At 36.4% G+C, this 23,976-nt stretch overlaps 1 protein-coding gene across 1 annotated transcript; it reads left to right on the forward strand.

The window, feature by feature from the left end:
• Positions 1–541: 541 nt before the first annotated feature.
• Positions 542–23,650, forward strand: LOC138698973 (dynein axonemal heavy chain 1-like). Its single transcript, XM_069825161.1, has 8 exons — positions 542–700; positions 3,391–3,595; positions 7,179–7,276; positions 8,119–8,232; positions 12,360–12,615; positions 19,740–19,902; positions 21,117–21,227; positions 23,622–23,650. Exons 1-8 carry the CDS (start codon positions 645–647, stop codon positions 23,648–23,650), a joined length of 1,032 nt encoding a protein of 343 aa, XP_069681262.1. The 5' UTR covers positions 542–644.
• The last annotated feature ends 326 nt before the right edge of the window (positions 23,651–23,976 follow it).

Genomic DNA, 23,976 nt, shown 5'->3' on the forward strand with positions numbered 1-23,976 from the left:
ACGAAACAGACACTATAAAGGACTAAATGAATGGGTTATTTATGAAAGGGCCTAAGTCGCTAATTTTGTGAAAATGAGTTTGTAATGTAATACTGCTCTTTGGGTGTAGATACATCGATTTAGATATGAAGAGGACTAAGTTTCACACTCTATAATGCTTAGTAGAATTAATGATACAATTTTTATTTCAGCCTTAATTTCAAAATTTCAGCCAGTAAGCAGTTTTTCTTAAATTGCTAACAATTTAGTATTTAAGACTTAGGCCCTTTCATAAATAACCCATTCAAATACGATTTGAAACAACCGCTACTTTTAAACAGTCATTTACACTGTTAGCGAATATGATTTGAAGCAATCAGATTTCACAGCGTTAAAAACCGCATCCGAAACTATACGACAATGTATGAAACTAAATTTTTTTCACCATAGACATAATACGATTTGAAACGATGCTCCTCAATTATGCCACTGAATTTCATACGAAATATAGAAATTGTAAAAATAAATTAAATTCTTTTTCCTAATTTCTTCCGTAGTTGGATGGCTTACGTACATTGGTGAAAGGTCCTCTTACGAGGGTGGAGCGTCAAGTTCTGTCTGCTCTTATCGTCATAGAGGTTCATGCCAGAGATGTTACTAACAAGATGCTGGAAAATAACGTGGTGAATGTCAATGACTTCGAGTGGATCAGTCAACTAAGGTACTAGGCCTAGTTCTAAGTGAGAGAAATGTTGTTGTTTTCTAATGCCAGGCGTTTGACAATAAAGTCATTTGACCTCTTGCATTCCAATATTTTTCAAAGATATTATCATGACCAGCCAATGAAGCACAGATTTTGAGGTGTTCCGAATCCATTTCTTGGTTTGAGTTGCACAATGGGCAGTTAGGGGACTGATATATTCCAATTCTATGCAGGTGTTTAGCCAAACAATCATGGCCTGTTGGCAGTCTAAAGTTAAATGGCAAGTTGTAGCCGATTTAAGTGAACACCATATTTTAACGTTTTGGTGGCTACTTCATTCACACACAACCCCCAGAATGTCTGGAGGACCACACCTGCTGTTGGTCGACGGGTCCATTGGACCTAGCTGGGAGATCTTGTTGATCACCAGCTTTCCCTCCTTAAGCCACTGGAGGACGATTTTAGTGCCATAGCAGGTCAGCACTAGGAACAGAAAAGTAGAAAGAGGAGGAAGGAAAGGGAAATGGACCCCTAGGTCTCGAATGCTCTAATGCCGTCGGGATCGAAGAAAGTAAGAGTTCAGTCAGAGGACTGGATAGGAAAGGGTAGAGAGGGAATTAGGTATTGGATAGAGGAAAATTATACCAAATTCAGTCATTAACTCATCAAGCTGACCAGTGCTAATGGATGAGTAGCCCCTCCCTTTAGTTCAGCTTGTAAAATTATGCTTGCTAACAGCTGCACCACGGGAAGGTAGGGATGGGACATTGGGTATTTGTCCAGGTTGGTTCCTTAAAGCCTTCAATGGGAAGGATTAATGGCTCTCCCCCCTGTATCCGACAGATACCCTTTTGCAGATACCCTGTAATATAATATTCTTTAAAACGTATGAGGGTGATTTGGATAGTAACTTTAATTTATTTTTAGAAGTAATACAGGAAAGGGAAGGGAACTTGCACCGGCACAGTAGTGTAAAATAACACAGCGGATATACATCTATTGCACTATTAATTGTCTAATGTTGATTCGCACCTTGTGATCAATATTTCAACATGAGGGCTACTATCAAGGACCTATCAGCTGTGAAGTGTGTGTTTTTTTCCTTCATGCAAAATATACAAGTACTGCCAGAGATTCATCAAATAAAAGGAGATGCAAGAAATGAGTGAGAGAAATGTTGTAACTAGATTAATTACCTCTTGAAATCGCAAACGGTTGACTTTTCTTATCAGCTTTATATAATGAAAACAATTAAATAAAATAATAAATAATTTTGGAAGGGAGTGATTTGATGTGAAATATTGTCTGATTTTCACACTAGGAACTTATTTCAGACATACAAGATTCTCCATGTATGATGCTTTCCTCAAGCTGCAAGCTCAGTGGCATTATCTGTTATACAACTCACACAGTTATCGCAAAATCGATCGCCATTTCTACAATAGTAACTTCAATTCCTAAAACCTCTTTAGCTGAGAAAATGTTTATAAAAATCTTAAAAATGAATACAAGTGCATCTTACCTGGGATGTTTAAAGTGTCCTCCAATTTCAATATATTTTTTGAAGTCTGAAGATTGTTCTGAAATACTCGACTGATGTCGTCTTGCGAAATGTTTGAAATGACTTGTCCGGCATTTCCTTCCACTTTTTGCGTAACATAAGGCTATAAAAGCTCGCTGTAATATGCAGTATACCATTCTCAGACAATGAGAAAAAACAAAGTACCCTGCAGTACACACTACGCACGAATGAGTAATCCATTCAGTGTTCTCAAACAATTATAAAAACGCAACAGCTTGCACTGCAATACACACGAATGACTAATACCTTCAGCGTTCTAAAAAAATAGAAAGGAAATCACAGTAGCTAGCATTACACTACTCATGAAGGATTAATACCTTCAACATAAAAAAAAAATAAAAAAAAACATAATAACCTGCACTACACTACGCACGAATGAGTAATCTCTTCATTGTTCTAAAGCAATTGAAAAGGGGGGAAAAGAACACAATTGCTTGCACTGCATTACGCACAATGAGTAATCTCTTCAGTGTTACCAAAGAATTAGAAGAAAAACGCAATAACTTGCACTGCACTACGCACGAATAAGTAATCCCGTCATTGTCTTCAAACAGAGAGAAAACATAATCACTTGCACTACACTACTCACGAAGGATTAGATTAATATCCTCAGTGTTCTCAATAGAGAAAACATAATAGCTTTTAGTGTACTACATACTCACGAAGTAGTAATACCTTCAGTGTTCTCAAAAATTATAAAAAGAACACACAATAGCTTGCACTATGCTATGAGCTCGAATAAGTAATACTTTCAGTATTCTCAAACAGTTTTATCAGACATTCCGTATACGAAAAATTTGATCTTCATGGCTTATTTATTTATTGAAATTAAGTAAAGTTTGGTAATGGGTAGTTTTGAAAACAGTTATTAGTCAAAGTATAATCATATGTAATCGGCCAATTGTTTTTCTGTGATTTTACGTAAAAATTGAGTGAACTTTCTTCTAGTCCTGTCTCCTGTTGCAATGGTTATTGAGTTTTCATATGATTTAGTAATTTAAAATGATTGTGAATTTGCGAATAGAAAAGGAAGATGGCTGTCATGAAGAACTTAACATAGTTGTCTGTAAAATAATTAGTTTAAATACGTTTTACAATTATTTTTCTATTTATATCATCTATGTAGGTATTACTGGGTGGAAGGTCAACTGAAGGTGCGAGCAGTGAATGCTGAATTTCCTTACGGCTACGAGTACCTTGGAAACAGCGGAAGACTTGTGATCACGCCATTGACGGATCGTTGTTACCTCACACTCACTGGAGCTCTGCATCTGAAGTTCGGTGGAGCCCCTTCCGGACCTGCTGGCACAGGAAAAACTGAGACCACAAAGGTTTCTAATTCATATTATGTTATTACTTTCCTATCACTGTATATTCTTTCCATGTATCTGCTTACCTGATTTGTGGTCTCGCAGTCCTTTGGCCACATAACCAAGGAGTCCCATTATATGAGTGTTTAGTTTTTTATTTACTTTTTTATTTTGCCTTTTCCACATTTACCACGCGCTTTCCACGACTTCTTTTGCCTTCCGAGAGACGACAGTACCTTCAACCATTCTATTGCGTTACTTGCCGGAAAAACGGCTAATCTGTCGCGAAAGATACCTTTAAAATATGCAATAATTATGCCTAAGCATTATAAGCAGGCCTGGCGGTTTCCGTCCCGTGGATGTAAGATTAATGGTACAAATAATTGATTAAATGGCGATCTTACTCGTGTTAATTATGTAAGCATGTGCGGCTTACAGCTGTTTCGGTGCTACTTGACACCATCCTCAGAGCCTATTAGATCTCGGCGCTATCTCAACTTCGCTGCCTGTTGTGTGGGTGCGTTCGTGTGATGAGTTGTGTCAAATAGTGTGTGTGTTCTGAAATTGATCTGTTTGTTGAGAATTTGATTAGGGTGTGTTTTAGTGTGCTTGTATATATCATATTGTTCTAGTGTGTAGAGTTTTTGGTTTTTGGATTGTATGTAAACACACCCTAATCAAATTCTCAACACACAGATCAATTTCAGAACACACACACTATTTGACACAACTGTTCATTACACGAACGCACCCACACAACAGGCAGCGAAGTTGAGATAGCGCCGAGATCTAATAGGCTCTGAGGATGGTGTCAAGTAGCACCGAAACAGCTGTAAGCCGCACATGCTTACATAATTAACACGAGTAAGATCGCCATTTAATCAATTATTTATATTCAAGGGAACAACTGGATAATACGCACGGCAGACCAATATCGATAGTCGACTCTACTCGCTGGTCACTAGTCACCGGGCCGTACCGAGCCGTATCAAACAAAATATAATCGAAATGGTGGTAGTCAAATTCGCGACTATATTCTTAAATAATTCACTCCATTAGTCAAGTTCAAGGTTTTATGTAGTACAACGGCGGTTTTTTTAATACATTAAAAGAAAATGAAGATGTAATAAGATAATAAACTAGGTTATCACAAGGAAATTAACAGGAAAAAAGGTGTGTTTCACGGAATACAATTAAAATGACGGAAAGTAAATTTCCGGTTAATGTTCGCCAAAGCGTAAAGTACGTAATTATGACGGCGTTGCTGTTTTATTTCTGGCCTATAGAAAAATACCTAGCCTTTTACGAAAAAAAATTTAAGGACCATGAAATTATTCACCGCTTTCATTATAGGCCTATTATTTTTTAACAATATTACGAATCAAAAACTGTCATATTATATAATTTTAACTACTACATGGACGAATCAAATCAAGCTAACCTAACCAAAGCTAACCTAACCTAACCAAAGCTAACCTAACCTAACATAACCTAATCTAACCAAAGCTAAGCTAACCTAACCAAAACTAATCTAACCTAACCAAAGCTAATCTAACCTAACCTAAGCTAACCTAACCTAAGCTAAGCTAATCTAAGCTAACCTAACATAACATAACCTTCATAAATGCAAGGCCTGTAACCGGAGCAAGAAGGGATCTCAATCATCTATTCTGCAAGTACACGCAAAAATAAATTCAAGTAAGGATCACGCTCCCACTGCATGAGAGGTCCGCGCATGCGCTACAGCAAAACTGTTTCTGTCCCGAGCCTCTCATCTAAGGCACTCGTCATAATTTACTCGCAATATTTACGCAAATACACATTGTCGCTAACAGTGGTGATATCTCTCAATAATGTTCAGAACGAAGGAGGTAGACAGAGAGAGAAAAAATTTCTCCCGCCAACTACGCCACACACCAACGTCATGTTCTTATGTTGGTGACATTGTGTATTTACTTAAATTTGGTGGTAAACGTAACGGCACGGTTCAAAGTGACCGTGCTAATTCTCCAGTATAGCGGTCCATTGGTCTATTATATACAGTAAAACTTCATTTATCCGTTTCTCACTTATACGTGTTTCACGCTTATAGGCTAGGGTACGTTTTTTGAAGTCCTGGCAAAATTGCTATACTTTCCATGTTAATTTATTTCAGTTATACGTTTTTCTCACTTACACAATTGTATTTTAAACCTCGAAAGGTACAAAACTTCATTTATACATTCTAATTAAATTATGCTCGAAATTAGGTTTGCCGTGGAAATGTAAGAACACGAAAACACCGTATATGGGCCATCGAATATAATACGCACATGAATTTTTTTATTCTAAAATTCAGAAAAAAACTGGAAAATATAATACGCACCTATGCTAAAATCCACTCAAAATTAAAATTATATTATAAAGACAGGTTTCCCTTACCTCTAGCTATACATCATATTCATCCCCATTTGCAGTATTAGAACTGGAACTTCCTGTCAACAGGTCAGAACAATGACTGACTATGACTAACGCCATGCTACTCTTTCGTCAGTAATTATTGGTAAATTCTTTTGGTTTAATTATTAAAGATGCCCAATTTTATTGCTGAGAGTTGTATTCATAAAATCCAACAATAAAAAAATCTTATTAAGCCATTCTAGTAGTTAAAAATATTATTCTTATTAGTGATTGTTGTCAAAAATGAACAAGAAATAACGAATTAAAAGTGCGCATAAGACGAGAAAACACGACGTCACAGTGGCTGTTTCTGTCGTTGTTTCCCACCGTATCTCGTAACATATTTAGAGCGTTAATTTTAAATAGTTCGGGTTTGAGTACTTGAGTGCGAATATAATACACACCCCAGTTTTCAAGACGTCATTTTGTAAAAAAAAAAAAAACAAAAGTGCGTAATATAATCACGTAAATACAGTAAAGATACGGAAATAAAATGTGAACAGAGTCTTGGTAGCAGTCCTCCTGAATGTAAGCAACAAGCTTCGCAAGACTGTCAAGTTTGAATTGAAATTCCTGGAAATTCGAAACTGCCCTTTCTTGTCTCCGCACGTGCGCCAGTTGGATCAGAGAGGGGAGAGAAGTATGTGCAGAGGAAAGAAATGGAACAATGAGAAACCAGGTGATCGCACTGAATGCAGCTATTCTAACACCCCTCCAAACTGAAAATATTTTGACAGCATATTTTAATCTGATATGACGAAAAGGGTATTGATTGGTTTTTGAATTTCAGTAGTGGAAGAAAGTGAAAGTGTGTTTGTAACCGACTATTTTTTTTTTTTTTGTAAAATAATCACATGTTGTCAATTACTAATGCTATTTCAGATGTAATTCAATTCCATTTCGGGTATACGTTTTTCTCATTTCTACGTTGTTTTCTTCAGACCCTCAGAAAAACTTGTAAATGAAGTTTTACTGTACTTGCGTTTTCGTCGTCTTGTAATTAAATGACAACCCTTGCGTGAATTCATCACTGTCCAATTTCTTAAAAAATGTTAGATGTAATCTGACAATTTAAATTTGCTTGTCAAATAGGAAACCCTTATTGTATGCTGGAAGTTATGCTGTAGTTATTATTGTGTACAAATATATTATTTTATTTTTCCAGGATTTGGCGAAGGCATTTGCTATTCAATGCGTTGTATTCAATTGTTCTGACCAATTGGATTTCATGGCAATGGGGAAATTTTTTAAAGGTCTTGCCAGGTAATTAATGTTGAGAATCTTTTTGAGCATACAACTTGTCTAAAAATAGATTCCTATTAGATATTTTATGCTCGACCATGCCGAAATGTAGTAATTATACACCTGGTAGCAGTCCTTTAATGCATGTCATTAAAGTAGACCTATTCATTAAAGTTCAGGTTTTCGATTATTCTCGGATATGCAATCGAAAGACAACTATCGAAAGGTCACGGAGGCTGGAAATCCAATACTGTCGCAGAAGGTTATGTTCTGTTACTATAATAATTAGCGTTAATTGTAAATAATATTCAAATAAATTTAATTTGTCATCTCGTTTTTCAATGTCGAATTCAATTTCAAGGTTATATCAAGACTAATGTTTATCTTACTATTATCAAGGTCGTCGATATTCTTTTCCCGGAAAAAATCAATACTTTCGCGTCTGCGCACATCTCACAATTCATGAGGTAGGCTATTGCACTCACATAACAATAACATGAATATTTACGAATAATTTCAAGTTAGAAATATGGTCGAGCATAAAAAGTCGCATGAAACTTGCCTATATGGTAATTAAGACGCTCGTATGAAAATTATGAAACTCGCTTGCGCTCGTTTCATAAACATCCTCGCGTCTTAATTACTATCATTATAGGCTCATTGCATAATGTACTATTAAAGTGTATACTCTAACGTATTAAAGATACCTACTTATATTAATAAATGTAATAGAAATGTTTTAATAGTTCTTATAAGTCCTTGTTGTATTAAGAAGAATAATCGTATGAATAATGAATGCATATTTTGAAGTATATAATCATAGAGTATTGTAATACGGCACTCATTTCAATGTTCGTTCTCAGTTCTGGTGCTTGGGCGTGTTTTGACGAATTTAATCGGATTGATATAGAAGTGCTATCTGTCGTTGCCCAGCAGATCACAACAATTCAGAAAGCTCAACAAGCTCGTTTAGAGAGGTAAGTTATTACTTTTATAGTAAGAGTGGCGAAGAGCGAAATAATACTTTAGAGTTACAGGGTTTACAGCAAGTGTGTGTAAATTTTCAGACAATTTAATGAGAAGTCAGAAGAAAAGAGAACTGTGGTTGAGATTTTTATATTCCATAAAATACTGTATTTATTTACCTGTCAACTTAATTTCTGTTGCTATTTGACTCCAAGCTCTTTCCGTAATATATCTTATCGTATAATCTGCTAATAAATTGTTGTATAGAAAGGAAATATGTCGACATCTGGAACAAAATTCGAGGAATCACACATTTTGTTTACTGCCGAAAAACAAAGAAAACATGCTTAAGGCCATGGCCTAAGGGTATAAAACTCAGGTCGCCGTGTATATGCTACATCTCGCTGCGACACTATAAACGCCAAGTTAGGCCCGTAACACACTTGAAGAGTTTTCGCCAGCGAGAAATGTGTTGCGAGAAAATTAAAAAATTGATAACATGGATTCAAATGGACGTCCACACACTGGAAGAGATTCTCGCTCGAGGCAGAAACCTCGCGCGAGTTTCTCGCTGGAATCGGTAGCTCAGCGAATTTTCTTGACACATTTATCAAAGATGTTTGACATTTATACTCTTTATGACGATTGAATGTAGAAAAAGATATCACAGGTGGCGATGAATTGTTTGTTTTTATTTGAAAATGAGGAAAGATGGCTGATAATTGCAGTCAGAAACTTATCGAACTTGTATGATGTCACCCGTAAGCCTATTTATATGATACATGGGATGAAAACTATAAAAACACGAAACTTAAAGAAGAAATCTGGAGGCAAATATCAGATTATCTGAAAATAAATAGGGCTATATTTTATTTTGATGAGATTTAATAGTATTGATTAAACATTTGAAATAATGTGTCTATATGTCTTAACAGTTTACGTAATTTTAATCAGAATATAGCAAAGAATTCTCTATCATATCATGAATGGCAAAAAAAAAAAAAAAAAAAACTGTGGTCCATTGAACCTGAAATAACGCCTAAACGTATCATCATTCAAATCGAAACCAGTGTCCAAAACTCGCCCTTATTTTCGTAAGATACAATGTGATTTTCAGATATTTCTGACTTTAATTTTAGGCCTACTTCTTCTTTTCATGAACAAAATATGTTCATGTAACTCCATTTTGTCATCATCTGAATACTCAGATTCAACATAGCGTTCGGACGTAATCTGTAAAGTACGACAATATACTTACAGGTTATATATTTAAGTACGACAATATACGTAAATACATAACCTATAATATTTCCCCCAACGAGTCATTACTATAATCAGATAAATGCTGTCTGCATGAAGGCAGTGCATAGATGATCATAGCGAGGTGTAATCTGTGACAGCGAGAACTCGCCAAGTGTGTGGAGGAAGGCTCTTCGCTTCTTTCTCGCAACACATTTCTCGCTAGCAAAAACTCTTCAAGTGTGTTACGGGCATTATTGTAGTGATGAAGGCGTGCAATCTCGTGTACGAATTCATAAAAGCTTCAAACAAGCGATGCAGCTTCTAAGACGAGTCTGTGAAGCTGTGCCTTGTGGACGACGGCCTTAAGCATTCGAAGAAGGAGCATAAAATTAAACTTTTGAAAATCGGAATGACCTCACAGATCGCAAGTCACAATTTACGGGTTTACTTTGTATATGTATTTTCTTCTGTGTTTTTGTTAAATTTTCGTTACCTAATTTATTGACTCAAGCGAGTAGAGCAACAAGTTAATATTACTAAATTCAATATTTTGAAATTAAAGGACGAGGAAGCTAAGCAAAATTATCAGGTCGAAATTTCGAATAGGTTTGCCACTTTAGAAAGTTCCGACGAAGTTGAGAAAGAATTAGATGTTAATAGCGTGTGGGAAAATATCAGAGATAGTATCAAAATTGCAGCTGAGCAGAGCATAGGTTATTATGAAACTAAGAAAAAGAAACCGTGGTTTGATGAAGATTGTTGCATGGTAGTAGAAAGAAGGAAACAGGCAAAATTGAAATTCTTACAGGATCCAGTTGAGGAGAAGAGAGATAATTATTTCAATGAAAGACGGGAAGCAAGTCGTACACTTAGGAATAAAAAGAGAGGTTACTTGAAGGAAAAACTGAATGAGGTAGAAACAAATAGTAAGAATAAAAACATTCGAGATTTATATAAGGGTATAAAGGAATTTAAGAACGGATATCAGCCAAGGGTAAACGTGATCAAGGATGAGAATGGTGACTTGCTTGCAGACTCTCCATCAATCCTAAACAGATGGAAAAACTATTTTGCGCAACTACTAAATGTACATAGGCCAAATAGAAATGATCGGGACGAAATTGAAATACAAACTGCTGAGCCATTTATACCCGAACCCACGCTTTCAGAAGTCGAAATTGCGATAGAAAATCTGAAAAAGTACAAGTCTCCAGGTATCGATCAAATTCCAGCAGAATTAATACAAGAGGGTGGGAGTGCATTATATAGCGAAATTTATAAACTTGTACTTGCTATTTGGGAAAAGGAAATTGTACCAGAACAATGGAAGGAGTCCATAATTGTACCTATTTTTAAAAAGGGGGACAAAACCAACTGTGGTAACTTTCGAGGAATATCACTTTTGTTGACGTCGTACAAAATTTTGTCCAATATTCTTTTGAGAAGATTAACTCCGTACGTAGATGAAATTATTGGGGATCATCAGTGCGGTTTTCGGCGTAATAGATCGACTATTGATCAGATTTTTTGTATTCGACAGATAATGGAGAAAAAATGGGAGTATAAGGGTACAGTACATCAGTTATTCATAGATTTCAAAAAGGCTTATGACTCGGTTAAGAGGGAAGTATTATATGATATTCTTATTGAATTTGGTATTCCCAAGAAACTAGTTCGATTAATTAAAATGTGTCTCAGTGAAACATACAGCAGAGTCCGTATAGGTCAGTTTCTATCTGATGCTTTTCCAATTCACTGCGGGCTAAAGCAGGGAGATGCACTATCACCTTTACTTTTTAACTTCGCTCTAGAATATGCCATTAGGAAAGTTCAGGATAACAGGCAGGGTTTGGAATTGAACGGGTTACATCAGCTTCTTGTCTATGCGGATGACGTGAATATGTTAGGAGAAAATACACAAACGATTAGGGAAAACACGGAAATTTTACTTGAAGCAAGTAGAGCGATCGGTTTGGAAGTAAATCCCGAAAAGACAAAGTATATGATTATGTCTCGTGACCAGAATATTGTACGAAATGGAAATATAAAAATTGGAGATTTATCCTTCGAAGAGGTGGAAAAATTCAAATATCTTGGAGCAACAGTAACAAATATAAATGACACTCGGGAGGAAATTAAACGCAGAATAAATATGGGAAATGCGTGTTATTATTCGGTTGAGAAGCTCTTATCATCCAGTCTGCTGTCCAAAAATCTGAAAGTTAGAATTTATAAAACAGTTATATTACCGGTTCTTCTGTATGGTTGTGAAACTTGGACTCTCACTTTGAGAGAGGAACATAGGTTCAGGGTGTTTGAGAATAAGGTGCTAAGGAAAATATTTGGGGCTAAGCGGGATGAAGTTACAGGAGAATGGAGAAAGTTACACAACACAGAACTGCACGCATTGTATTCTTCACCTGACATAATTAGCAACATAAAATCGAGACGTTTGAGATGGGCAGGGCATGTAGCACGTATGGGCGAATCCAGAAATGCATATAGAGTGTTAGTTGGGAGACCGGAGGGAAAAAGACCTTTAGGGAGGCCGAGACGTAGATGGGAGGATAATATTAAAATGGATTTGAGGGAGGTGGGGTATGATGATAGAGACTGGATTAATCTTGCACAGGATAGGGACCGCTGGCGGGCTTATGTGAGGGCGGCAATGAACCTTCGGGTTCCTTAAAAGCCATTTGTAAGTAAGTAAGTAAGTAATTTATTGACTGACCGATTGATTTGTTGATATTTAAATTGTACGAAGTTATATTTGAAAATAATTTACTCTTGCCTACAACAAGAGAGTGCTATCATAAAGCAGTGTATATGCAATATTTCATGTTGTTTTCATTTAATCCTTTATCTCTCAGAACTGAGCGTCATATATTTATTTCAGGTTTGTTTTCGAAGGAGTAGAAATTGCGCTGAAAGGATCTTGCGCTGTCTTCATCACAATGAATCCCGGTTATGCTGGTCGAACAGAACTGCCAGATAACCTGAAAGCATTGTTCCGACCAGTGGCCATGATGGTTCCTAACTACACTCTTATTGCTGAGATATCGCTGTTCTCTTTCGGTTTCTCTGATGCTCAGGATCTTGCTGGGAAGATCACAACTACATTCAAACTGAGTTCTGAGCAGCTTAGTTCACAGGTACGACTATATTCGCTTATATATGTTGTGAGAATCTTTTAAAGCTATCAGTTCGCAAGTCGGCCCTTACCGGCGCAACTCTCCCTTGCATCCACTGGCATCTCCTTTCGTGAACTCACAGAGCCACAACTTAAGTCTTTTAAACATAATGCTCACAATGCAGAGTCCAATGTTACGTCATTCATTGCGATCGGTGACCTTGTCTCACGTTCTCACGTCAGCAGCATATGGTAACGTCTGATTCACATTGGGGCGAGACGTTTTACCAAAAAAAAAAAAAAAAAAAAAAAAAATGCATCTAGCTCCGCCATCGTTCGAAAACGTACCTATGTTCATATGAACTTTTTCACTCAAAATGGCCTAAAATATCGTATCCTAATTTTTTTTACCTTTCCTCGTGAATCACTCGTGGAAGCAATCGTAGGATCGATATCATAGCTATAAGTAGGAATAAACAGACAGCCGAAATAATTGATCCTACCATCAGATTTGAAATCTCAGTCACTCAACCATCTGAAGTGAACGAAGAGAAAAAGAAAATCTACGAGCACACGATTCAGTACCTATCGGCGAAATACAACATAGAAAAAATCATAGTTACTGGTCTCTTCTTCGGAGCGAGAGGCACCATCCCGAAAGCCTTTGTAAAGTGGAGGGAAAAATACAAGCTGACGAGAGATCTTCAAGATGCCATCGTCACCACCATAATAACATTTTCTGTAGCGATATTTCGTCAGCATCTTTATGGCGTACATTCAATTTAAATTACACTTGGTTCTATTTTTTTTCTTATGTCTTATTCACTTTTGTCTGAAACCTGTTTATATAATTTTTCATTTTAAATTTTATTGTGAGCTATTCTGTGTCGCAAGGCAAACCCAAAATATTGGGTCAGACTACTAAATTAATTAGCTTGACATGTGCTGTTTCTGCAAGGAATCAAAATTGTAGTATAATAAATTCAGTTCAACTAAAGTTTATTTGTCAAATAAGAGATATAATATATGCATAGGCCTATTGTGTACTTAATACGTAAGTTCAGCATATAAATGAACTTATTTTTCCACAATAGGCCACTGAAGAATATTATTGTAAAATTCTTGATATTCATGTGGTATGTAACGCATTATTTTGCGTATATCGTCAAGCTTCTCTCTTTGAATTGGTACGATTATGTCTGGATATGCCAATAAAGAAGGTAAATATGAAATTCTCCGTTTTACTTATAAGCAAACATTCTCATGGGGGCAGATAAAAAATTAATCTTTTTCTTTCGATCATTTTAATAATGTCAAAAGAAGTGCTTACATAAATTTTGGCCACTCGAGCGCAATTATGAAAGCCGTAAAAATAATTTTCCCTGGGGCCGTTTACAGAAAGAGAACGAAATTTCATGAAACGTTTTATTGGAACAGATATAGCAATTGTTGAGTTATTTTTCAACGTATTCCGCACCAGAATTGAGACTTTGTCATTCAGTGGGATCAATTTTTGTATCCTTGTGTCGTAGATGTCTGCCGTCTGGAATCGGAGCCAATGTGTCGGCACATGTCTTTGGCATGAGTTGTTTCTGCACGCTTCCAGGATTTCACAGGTCTCCAAATGTGAGACGGCTATACTGACGTATGTGGTTTCTGCATGGAATGATAGCCCTATATCAACAGTCCATGAAACTCGAATGAACTCATTTCGCCACAAATTGTGACATGTGCTGTTTCTGCAATCCCTGATTCAATTATAATCTTTCAAGTCTAGACGATTCTACTCTTTTGTTGTACTTACCGTGCTGTTTACATGCCTCGTAAGTTGACAATATAACAAACAAACAAAAGAAAAACTGTTGTTCTTTTCTAATGCCAGGCGTTTGACAATAAAGTCATTTGACCTCTTGCACTCCAATATTTTTCAAAGATATTATCATGGTCAGCCACTGAAGCACAGATTTTGAGGTGTTCCGAATCCATTTCTTGATTTGAGTTGCACAATGGGCAGTTAGGGGACTGATAAATTCCAATTCTATGCAGGTGTTTGGTCAAACAGTCATGGCCTGTTGCCAATCTAAATGCAGCTACAGACGATTTTCGTGGTTAAATCGGGAATTAACTGTGGATTTTGATGCAGAGAGTTCCATTTTTTCCCTTGGGATTGAGTTATCAAATTTTGTTTGTTGAAGTCTAAGTATGTAGATTTAATAAATCTTTTCACAGAAGAAAACGTAGATTTAGTAACAGGTCTGTAAGTAGCAGTGCTGCCCTTCTTTGCTAAAGCATCCGCATTCTCGTTTCCCAGGATTCCACAATGGGATGGTATCCATTGGAATACAATTCTTTTATTGAGTGTTATTAGTTGAGAGAGCATTTTAGTTATTTCTGCTGTTTGAGATGAAGGTGTGTGTTTAGAGACTATTGATAGAAAAACAGTGCTTTTGTGTTTACTTCCCGGAATTCTCGCACATAGTGGAGGAAATAAAATGAAACGTAAAGTCTATTGTATGTCATTGTAACAAAATCCAAATCCTCCTGATATATTCTTTTGTAGTTTAAGAAATAAATTAAGATTTTACATTTCCGTTTAATATAAGTTAAAAACATATTAATAATTAATTAATTAATTTTAATTAAGTTAAATGACGATTATATAAAAATAGTACGCAATAAACGTGGTAAATGCATTACAAAATGTGGGAAATAGAAAAAACTCGACTTTCTCTATTCTGTAATAACACACTTACCACACTTGTATCGCAATATACTATATAGCACAAAAATACTCGCAATAAGAAAATAATTTTGATATGAAGTTATTTCTACTTTCGGTTACAATTTTTATATAGCCTAACAATGAGAATGTTACTGAGCTCATGCCGAAATATTTCCTCAGACTGCACGCATAGTTAGATCTCCACAATTGATTAATGTATCGAGCAGGATATTGATAAGACAGATGATAGTCCACCGATAGAAAAAAATAACTTACTTACTGGCTTTTCAGGAACCCGGAGGTTCATTGCCACCTTCACATAAGCCCGCCATTGGTCCCTATCCTGAGCAAGATTAATCCATTCTCTATCATCATATCCCACCTCCCTCAAATCCATTTTAATATTATCTTCCCATCTACGTCTCGGCCTCCCTAGAGGTCTTTTTCCCTCCGGCCTCCCAACTAACACTCTATATTTTTATTTTATTGGGTTATTTTACGACGCTGTATCAACATCTAGGTTATTTAGCGTCTGAATGATATGAAGGTGATAATGCCGGTGAAATGAGTCCGGGGTCCAGCACCGAAAGTTACCCAGCATTTGCTCGTATTGGGTTGAGGGAAAACCTCAACCAGGTAACTTGCCCCGACCGGGATTCGAACCCGGGCCACCTGGTTTCGCGGCCAGACGCGCTGACCGTTACTCCACAGGTGTGGGTAACACTCTATATGCATTTCTGGATTCGCCCATACGTGCTACATGCCCTGCCCATCTCAAACGTCTGGATTTAATGTTCCTATTTATGTCAGGTGAAGAATACAATGCGTGCAGTTCTGTTTTGTGTAACTTTCTCCATTCTCCTGTAACTTCATCCCTCTTAGCCCCAAATATTTTCCTGAGAACCTTATTCTCAAACACCCTTAACCTATGTTCCTCTCTCAACGTGAGAGTCCAAGTTTCACAACCATAAAGAACAACCGGTAATATAACTGTTTTATAAATTGTAACTTTCAGATTTTTTGACAGCAGGCTGGATGATAAAAGCTTCTCAACCGAATAATAACAGACATTTCCCATATTTATTCTGTGTTTAATTTCCTCCCGAGTATCATTTATATTTGTTACTGTTGCTCCCAGATATTTGAACTTGTCCACCTCTTCGAAAGATAAATTTCCAATTTTTATATTGCCATTTCGCACAATATTTCCGTCACTAGACATAATCATATACTTCGTCTTTTCAGGATTTACTTCCAAACCTATTTCTTTACTTGCTTCCAGTAAAATCCTCGTGTAGAAAAAAATAACTGCTCATATTAATTTAAAGGGTGTGAAAATTTAGTTGGAATGTTCCATTAAGTACAACGATCTGAGTCTTTTTTTTTATTTTTTATTTATTTATTATTTTTTTTACATTGGGGAATTTCACTGAAGTGAATTTATTTATGGCTGGCAGAGTAACTATCTCATGATTTAAAGTTGCTACCAGTGCATTTCATTAGAACCAAGTACCCAGCTTCGAAGCCGTTAGCCCTGTGAACTTACAGTATATTTATTTTCCCCTATTATCATATTATAGGATTATCTAAGAAATTAACAAGTTCTTTGTGATAGTAGAAGAGATAGAGTGGGGGAAGGGAAGTGGTTCGTGGCCCATTTCTTTTATGGCTCATCCCGACATTTGCCTTATTACTCAAGGGAAACCACGGAAAAACTTGAGCAGGATGAGGTGTCGTGCTGACGACAAGCCAATTGGCTTCTTGTAGGGACTGCATATGTTGAGATGGAAGGTTGTCGTTTAATCATGATTTATAATACAAGTACAATAAAAATACATAAAAATTATATACAAGAAAATATGTAAAATGCATCTATGCAGCCAATAACGTGATGACCCTGAAACAGAGAAATAACGTTATTAGTGCATTAATAGATTTATGTCTGTCTGTAGAGTCAAGTGGTTGTTTAGTGTTCAGGTTGGTATTCGTCTTGTATGTTGTCGTTCCAAGCTAGAGGGTGGCGTACGCTCTTAGGTCTTTTATGTTTATCTAAAGCAGGGTTGTAGTTACCCAGGGAAGAAATTAGTGGGTTGTTGCTGCTGTACGACTTGGTGTACGTGCAGAAGGCTTGATTTGAGATATATTCTTGAATTGTCCAAATTTCTAGATCTTTATGAATTAATCTGACAGATGTTACTCTAGGCAGTCCTGTAATGGATCTTAAAAGTTTGTTTTGGAAAACCTGTAAATTTTTAAGAACTGTAATAGGTGCATGGCCCCAAGCAGGACAAGCATATAATATTACTGGTCTAATTAGTGTTTTATACAGGGACATCACTTTATTTTTACCAACATTTTTAACATTAACCTGGCTATACTTGGAAACACTGTTACCCCCTTCCATTACAGGAGTTTGGTGTTACTAGTGCAATATGTAAACAAATCATTTTATTAGCTATAGGAGGAGAGGAAAGTAGTGTATCCATTTATATTACAGGGAAATACGATATTACGATTTTCAGTTTGTTTATTACTTTTACGGTATTTTATTAAAATACAGTAGAGTAGTAACATTTTTTTTTCACAAACTCAACTCTTCAGGCGGTTGTATTCATTATATAATGGATACTTTATTCAGCATATTACCGTACTTTCGGTAACTCTAATCTTCACTTCTGCTCAGTCCACACAGATAAAGTTATTCAGTCATGCTACACACCGTACCTGTGCGAAATAAGCAGGGCCAGGTGTTTACGGAGATCGCGAAAATCACGACATAATAGATATACAATAGATTTTTACTAATCTTTACGGATTAAGTGATTCTGATTAATAATATACGGATAAAACAATCGCGACAAATCGCGAAATAGAGTTCTAATAGCGAAATATGAACACATTCGTGAATTATTATTATTGCGCCGTTTTATAGCGAATTTCATATTCTGAGTTCTTTTTTCGGACTTTTTTTCATTTGAATTTGCTATACATCCAAGTAGGCTACATTGCATGGTATTCCAGATGTTCTCATTACATTCGCGAACTCAAAAGACGGAGAATTGAACATTTCACTAATAATTTGAAAGTTTTAATTTGAGGGCTGCAAATTTCTTTCTTTCTTTCTTTTTTTTTTCAACAAATATTGTCTATTGGCCATACCGCATCTTTACCAGAATCCAGCGAACCTTTAATGTTAATTATTTGGAAAGTAATATTCGTACTGAGTTAATATTCCAATTTCAAAATAATTGTATTTTTCAAAATTTCCATTAATATCTGCCAAGAGTTCAAATCAATCTCCAATAATCTCCGCCGACACCAATATTAAAAAACACAAATGATAAAGTTAGTCTCCATAAATACCTACCCCTGGAAATAAGCTTAAGTGATATAGGCTCTTTCTTCTATAGAAAACGCAACCATATTTCTGAAGCACACTATACTCTGTACTGTTTACTTCACTGCTAGCAGACTTCGAATGCAACAGCGGCCGTAAGTTTGTGTGGCTGACGGGAGCAAGAATATTACTGCAAGGGGTGGGAGTCAAGTACATTCAGAAATGCAGGTACAATAAAAATGCAAGTAAAAATAAAGTGATGTCCCTGTACAAAATCAAGGGCGATGCAGCTAAAAGTGGGCTCGCATCGTATTCAATACGGATTGAGTTGCATGAAAACGCGTATCGTATTCAAAACGGTCTCAATACGCTAAACGCATGAACGATCGTAATTTATTTGATGTGTCATATGTTTTACAAAGAGCGAGCGCAATTATGTATATTGAAAAGTCATGTTATAATACGTACATAATATTTTGTATTTTACTAAAAATCATTATTACCATTTTTCAATTCTTCATTATTATTAAGTTTTCATGAGCCACATTAAGAAAACGAACATTCGCTATAGCTAAGGCCTACAGAGTGACCAAGATGCTAACATGTCGACATTTTAACCAACATATCTATGCACTTTCCAAACTTCAGCTTCCGTTTTCAATAGACCAACGTATTGAAAATTGCATAAAAACAGGAATTGGTGGGGATCGTTTTCAGAATACGGTAAATATATTCAAATCGATTTGAATACGCCATAACTTAGTAATAATTGGAAGGTTGACTGTTATTCATAGCTTATTTATTCCGTTCATTAGACACGCTTAAATCTTACAGCAAATTGTATTTATTTTAGTTTCATTATCCGAACTTCTGTATAGAAGTTACACGCAATCAGGGAATTTCTTCCAATCCCCAGCCACTTTTTTGTTAGTATATCACCTTTTACACGATGTGAATAATTTCCGTACATATATCTTTATTTTTACAGGCCGCTTTTGTTTCACCAGTCTGCTTGAAAATAACAATCGAAACTTTTAATTAACTAAATAATTAATGTATATTCATGATGTAATCTCGTGTTACGCAGGATCATTACGACTTCGGTATGCGGGCTGTGAAGACAGTAATTGCTGTAGCAGGAAACCTCAAACGAGAACATCCAGACATGGACGAAAGGCAGATTATTCTCAGAGCTTTGAGAGATGTGAACGTACCCAAGTTTCTTCGAGATGACCTCAAACTCTTCAATGGTATGTACAATAGTAATTGTCTTTACTGTCTTTATTGGCATTAACGTGTATTGTCAAAATTTTATTGTGTCTTATGTTTTAATAGGGGGAAAGGATCTGGTTCATTATCCCTTGACTTAGTTGCCACATGAGTGATGTCTTATTGGTGTGACTTATGAGGTTCCAACCAGTCTTCGGACTGTTGACTATAAATAATACATACATACATGTATATAAGTACGTACACGTATGTACATACATACGGTAACAAAATCATTTTTCTCCAACATTCAAAGTAGATTCAGTATGAACTCAGACTCTCACAGAACGTCACGGCAATTGTCACACGACATGAAAAAAACCGGATCCTACCTCCACAAATTTAAGATTATAGCAAATCCAAGATGTCCCTGATATCGGGATCCGTAATCCACAAACAATAGATCACTTAATATATGTCTGCACAATACTTGATAAGGAAAGAGAAATATTACTTACTGGCTTTTAAGGAACCCGGAGGTTCATTGCCGCCCTCACATAAGCCCGCCGTCGGTCCCTATCCTGAGCAAGATCAATCCAGTCTCTATCATCATATCCCATCTCCCTCAAATCCATTTTAATATTATCTTCCCATCTACGTCTCGGTCTCCCCAAAGATCTTTTTCCCTCCGGCCTCCCAACTAACACTCTATATGCATTTCTGGATTCGCCCATACGTGCTACATGCCCTGCCCATCTCAAACGTCTGGATTTAATGTTCCTAATTATGTCGTGCAATTCTGTGTTGTGTAACTTTCTCCATTCTCCTGTAACTTCATCCCTCTTAGCCGCAAATATTTTCCTAAGCAGTTTATTCTCAAACACCCTTAACCTATGTTTCGCTCTCAAAGTGAGAGTTCAAGTTTCACAACCATAAAGAACAACCGGTAATATAACTGTTTTATAAATTCTAACTTTCAGATTTTTTGACAGCAAACTGGATGATAAAAGCTTCTCAACTTCTCAACCAAATAATAACACGCATTTTCCATATTTATTCTGTGTTTAATTTCCTCCCGAGTAAAGAGAAATATTAATGAATAAAATATTAAAATCAGGCAGAATTTCATATCAAAATACAGAAAAATTTTACACACTTCACGAAATCAGTAGACATATATACATGCAGCACGCACACATACATAATTTAGTAATGTGCGAATAGTAATTTAAGAAACTGGTGTTTCTGTTTGTAGGTATTGTCTCAGATTTATTTCCACGAATGGTGAAGCAGGAGGTCGACTACGGAGAACTGGAAAAAGCGATTCGTGCAACATGCATCGCCAGAGGTCTGGAGGATGTGAACGGTGAGTGTTTGTTTAAAACAAAAACTTCATTTGAATTTGCTTATTACAGCATTCGTTCTGTTGGTGTATATTTTCAACTTTTATTAGCTTGTTTAAAATATTGTAGTAGAGTATTTAATTACAGAAACGTGTGATTTTTGTCATGAAGTTTCATGGTCCATTTCACAAATAAAAACGAACTTAAACACGAAGCATTTTGAATTTCCTGGAAAATATAAACGTTTGATGTTAATGTTCAAGCGTTTAAATTACTCTCTGGCTGTGCTCTGCTAATTTGACATTATGCGCTAGAATTAATTTCTGAGGTGGCAAACTGTAAGATGGAATTTAATACACTGGATACTACAACGATAATAGAGATAATGACCGGTGAATTCAAAATTAATGAAACATTTTCGAAAATTGTTTGTTATCCTATTATTATCTGACATGATTATATTACGTGCTTTAAATTTACAACCCATTATCCCTTGATTTACTTGCGATCGAGGTGAGGCATGCAGAGAAACTACATCACATCCAAAGACTTATCTCATGATGAGCATGATAATTATTCGACCATTTGTGATGAGTCATTTATTATTGTAGTAGATTAAATAACTTATTTAGAATTGATTTTGCTGTGTTATGGTTTTAATTAATCCCTGGCCTAGGTTCGAATCCCGGTCGGGGCAAGTTACCTGGTTGAGGTTTTTCCCGGGGTTTTTCCTCAACCCAATACGAGCAAATGCTGGGTAACTTTCGGTGCTGGACCCCGGACTCATTTCACCGGCGTTATCACCTTCATATCATTCAGACGCTAAATAACCTAGATGTTGATACAGCGTCGTAAAATAACCCAATAAAATAAAATAAATCTAGATCTTTTACCAGAAAATATTGTTGTTTTTCAATGGCCGCTTTTGGAATAATTTAAACAGTTTTGCACCAAATAAATTTGTGTAGGCCTACGAATTTTATATTTGAATGGATCTCGTTCGGACCTTGTGGCTACGTAGTCTAATACACCAAACAAATTTGTGTGCAATCGGTCGATCAGTCCGATCATTCAATCTCGTTGTGCAGCACCATAGCTGCGCGATCTGAAGTGTCATGCTTTATATTAGCAGTACGAATGAGTTCTTGTTCCGAGTCTTCATGACGGAAGAAATTTTCTCACGGAATTTCGGTCTGTCATGAATTTGGGGAACTACAGTGAATAGCGAAATCCGGTTTCGACAGCCAGCTGTAATAGCCGGGTGCAATGCGTTTGCGCCAGATTTGTTTATATGCAATTGAAAAGTACGGTCATATTTAAAGGTAATGGGTTTGCGCCAACGACAGTTTTGGGTAAGAATTTTCATTTTTCTTAAGTTGGTAAAGCACGAAATCTACTAGTGCACGATACCCAGGTGGCGTGTTTTGTTTTAGTAGTACCATTGAGTGGGAGGACACAAACATTGTGAGAGAGACTAGTGACTAGTGAAGGTTGTCATGGAGATAGTCCAAAGGTGCAGCGATAGAGGACAGGACTTACTTGTAAGAGATAGTTTTAAGTTTCGCGAGGCGTACACATATGTAGATGGACGTATATGTTGGCGTTATACAGTGAAGATTGTCCTGCCAAAATAATAATCTAAACAGCGAAACGAAAATTTTGGCGGCCATAATCACCAAAGTAATGAAAGAGATCTCGTACGGCAAAAAATACGTTCGTCGTGTAAAAGGAAAGCGACTAGCGACGTAAGTGAAAAACCAGGCATCATAATATCTACAACATCCAATGAGAATCCAGAGCCTTGTGCTAGTGTATTGCATTTTATTGATGTTAAACTATTACGAAAAGCAATCTACAGAGAACCACGTCACCATCAGTAGCGGCTGGTGGTCAAAATAATGAGTGTGCTACAATCTCTATATCGGCCTACGGTATACACTTATATGTATTTATCTTAATTTGAGACTCGCCTAGTGACGAAATATGAAGTCCATACGACGTTCCTTTCTACTGCAGAACTTGTCAATTACTCTGGTGTTAAACGTTAAACCCCTCCCTCTTGGACATTATACTCTTTTCTATTGACAGTATTGCAAGAGCAGTGAGACGATCCTGGGACATAGTGTTCCTTCTTTCTGGCTCAGCAGTGGTCATTGGTTTTGTAACCAAAATATTTAACAACTTCGTTACTTCACAGAATGAATCCTGTGAATTCTTGGAGGGTATGTATTGTAACAATTGAACAGCTCCATCTATATTTCGGAAGTCTAGTCTTCCATATGGAACTCAAAGTTGTGTCTTTAACATTCTTATGTTCAGTACAGTATAGCTGTTGACAGAAACTTCAAGTTCGCATTCAGGAAAATTATGCGAAAAATTGTCAAAAAATTCGCTGTTTAACAATTTTGTTGTTCTAGGTAACTTAAAGATTGGAAACTATGAGTAGTTTCCTGAATTATATGGTCACATACTTCCTTGGCTTCAATTTTCTGGGATTCCATTATCCGTCGCTTGCTGACTGATTCAGGAGGAACCTAAAAAAAAACTGGTAAGATGGCAACAGCAGTCGGACACTTGAATTACCAAATACATTATACATAGTTCCGAGTTCTTCCACAAACAAGCATTCTTTCGTTACGCTTTACTTTTGCAATCTCCAAGCTGTGTTGTGCTGAAGCTGACTACAGCAGTTCCCCGCGTAAAAATAGCCAATCAGAGCAGTGATTTCAGCTTCGGACATGCGCATTAATTGTCTACAGTCTCATGTAGATT

This window comes from Periplaneta americana, chromosome 4 (genome assembly GCF_040183065.1).
Source record: "Periplaneta americana isolate PAMFEO1 chromosome 4, P.americana_PAMFEO1_priV1, whole genome shotgun sequence".
In the NCBI taxonomy this organism is placed as follows: domain Eukaryota; kingdom Metazoa; phylum Arthropoda; class Insecta; order Blattodea; family Blattidae; genus Periplaneta; species Periplaneta americana.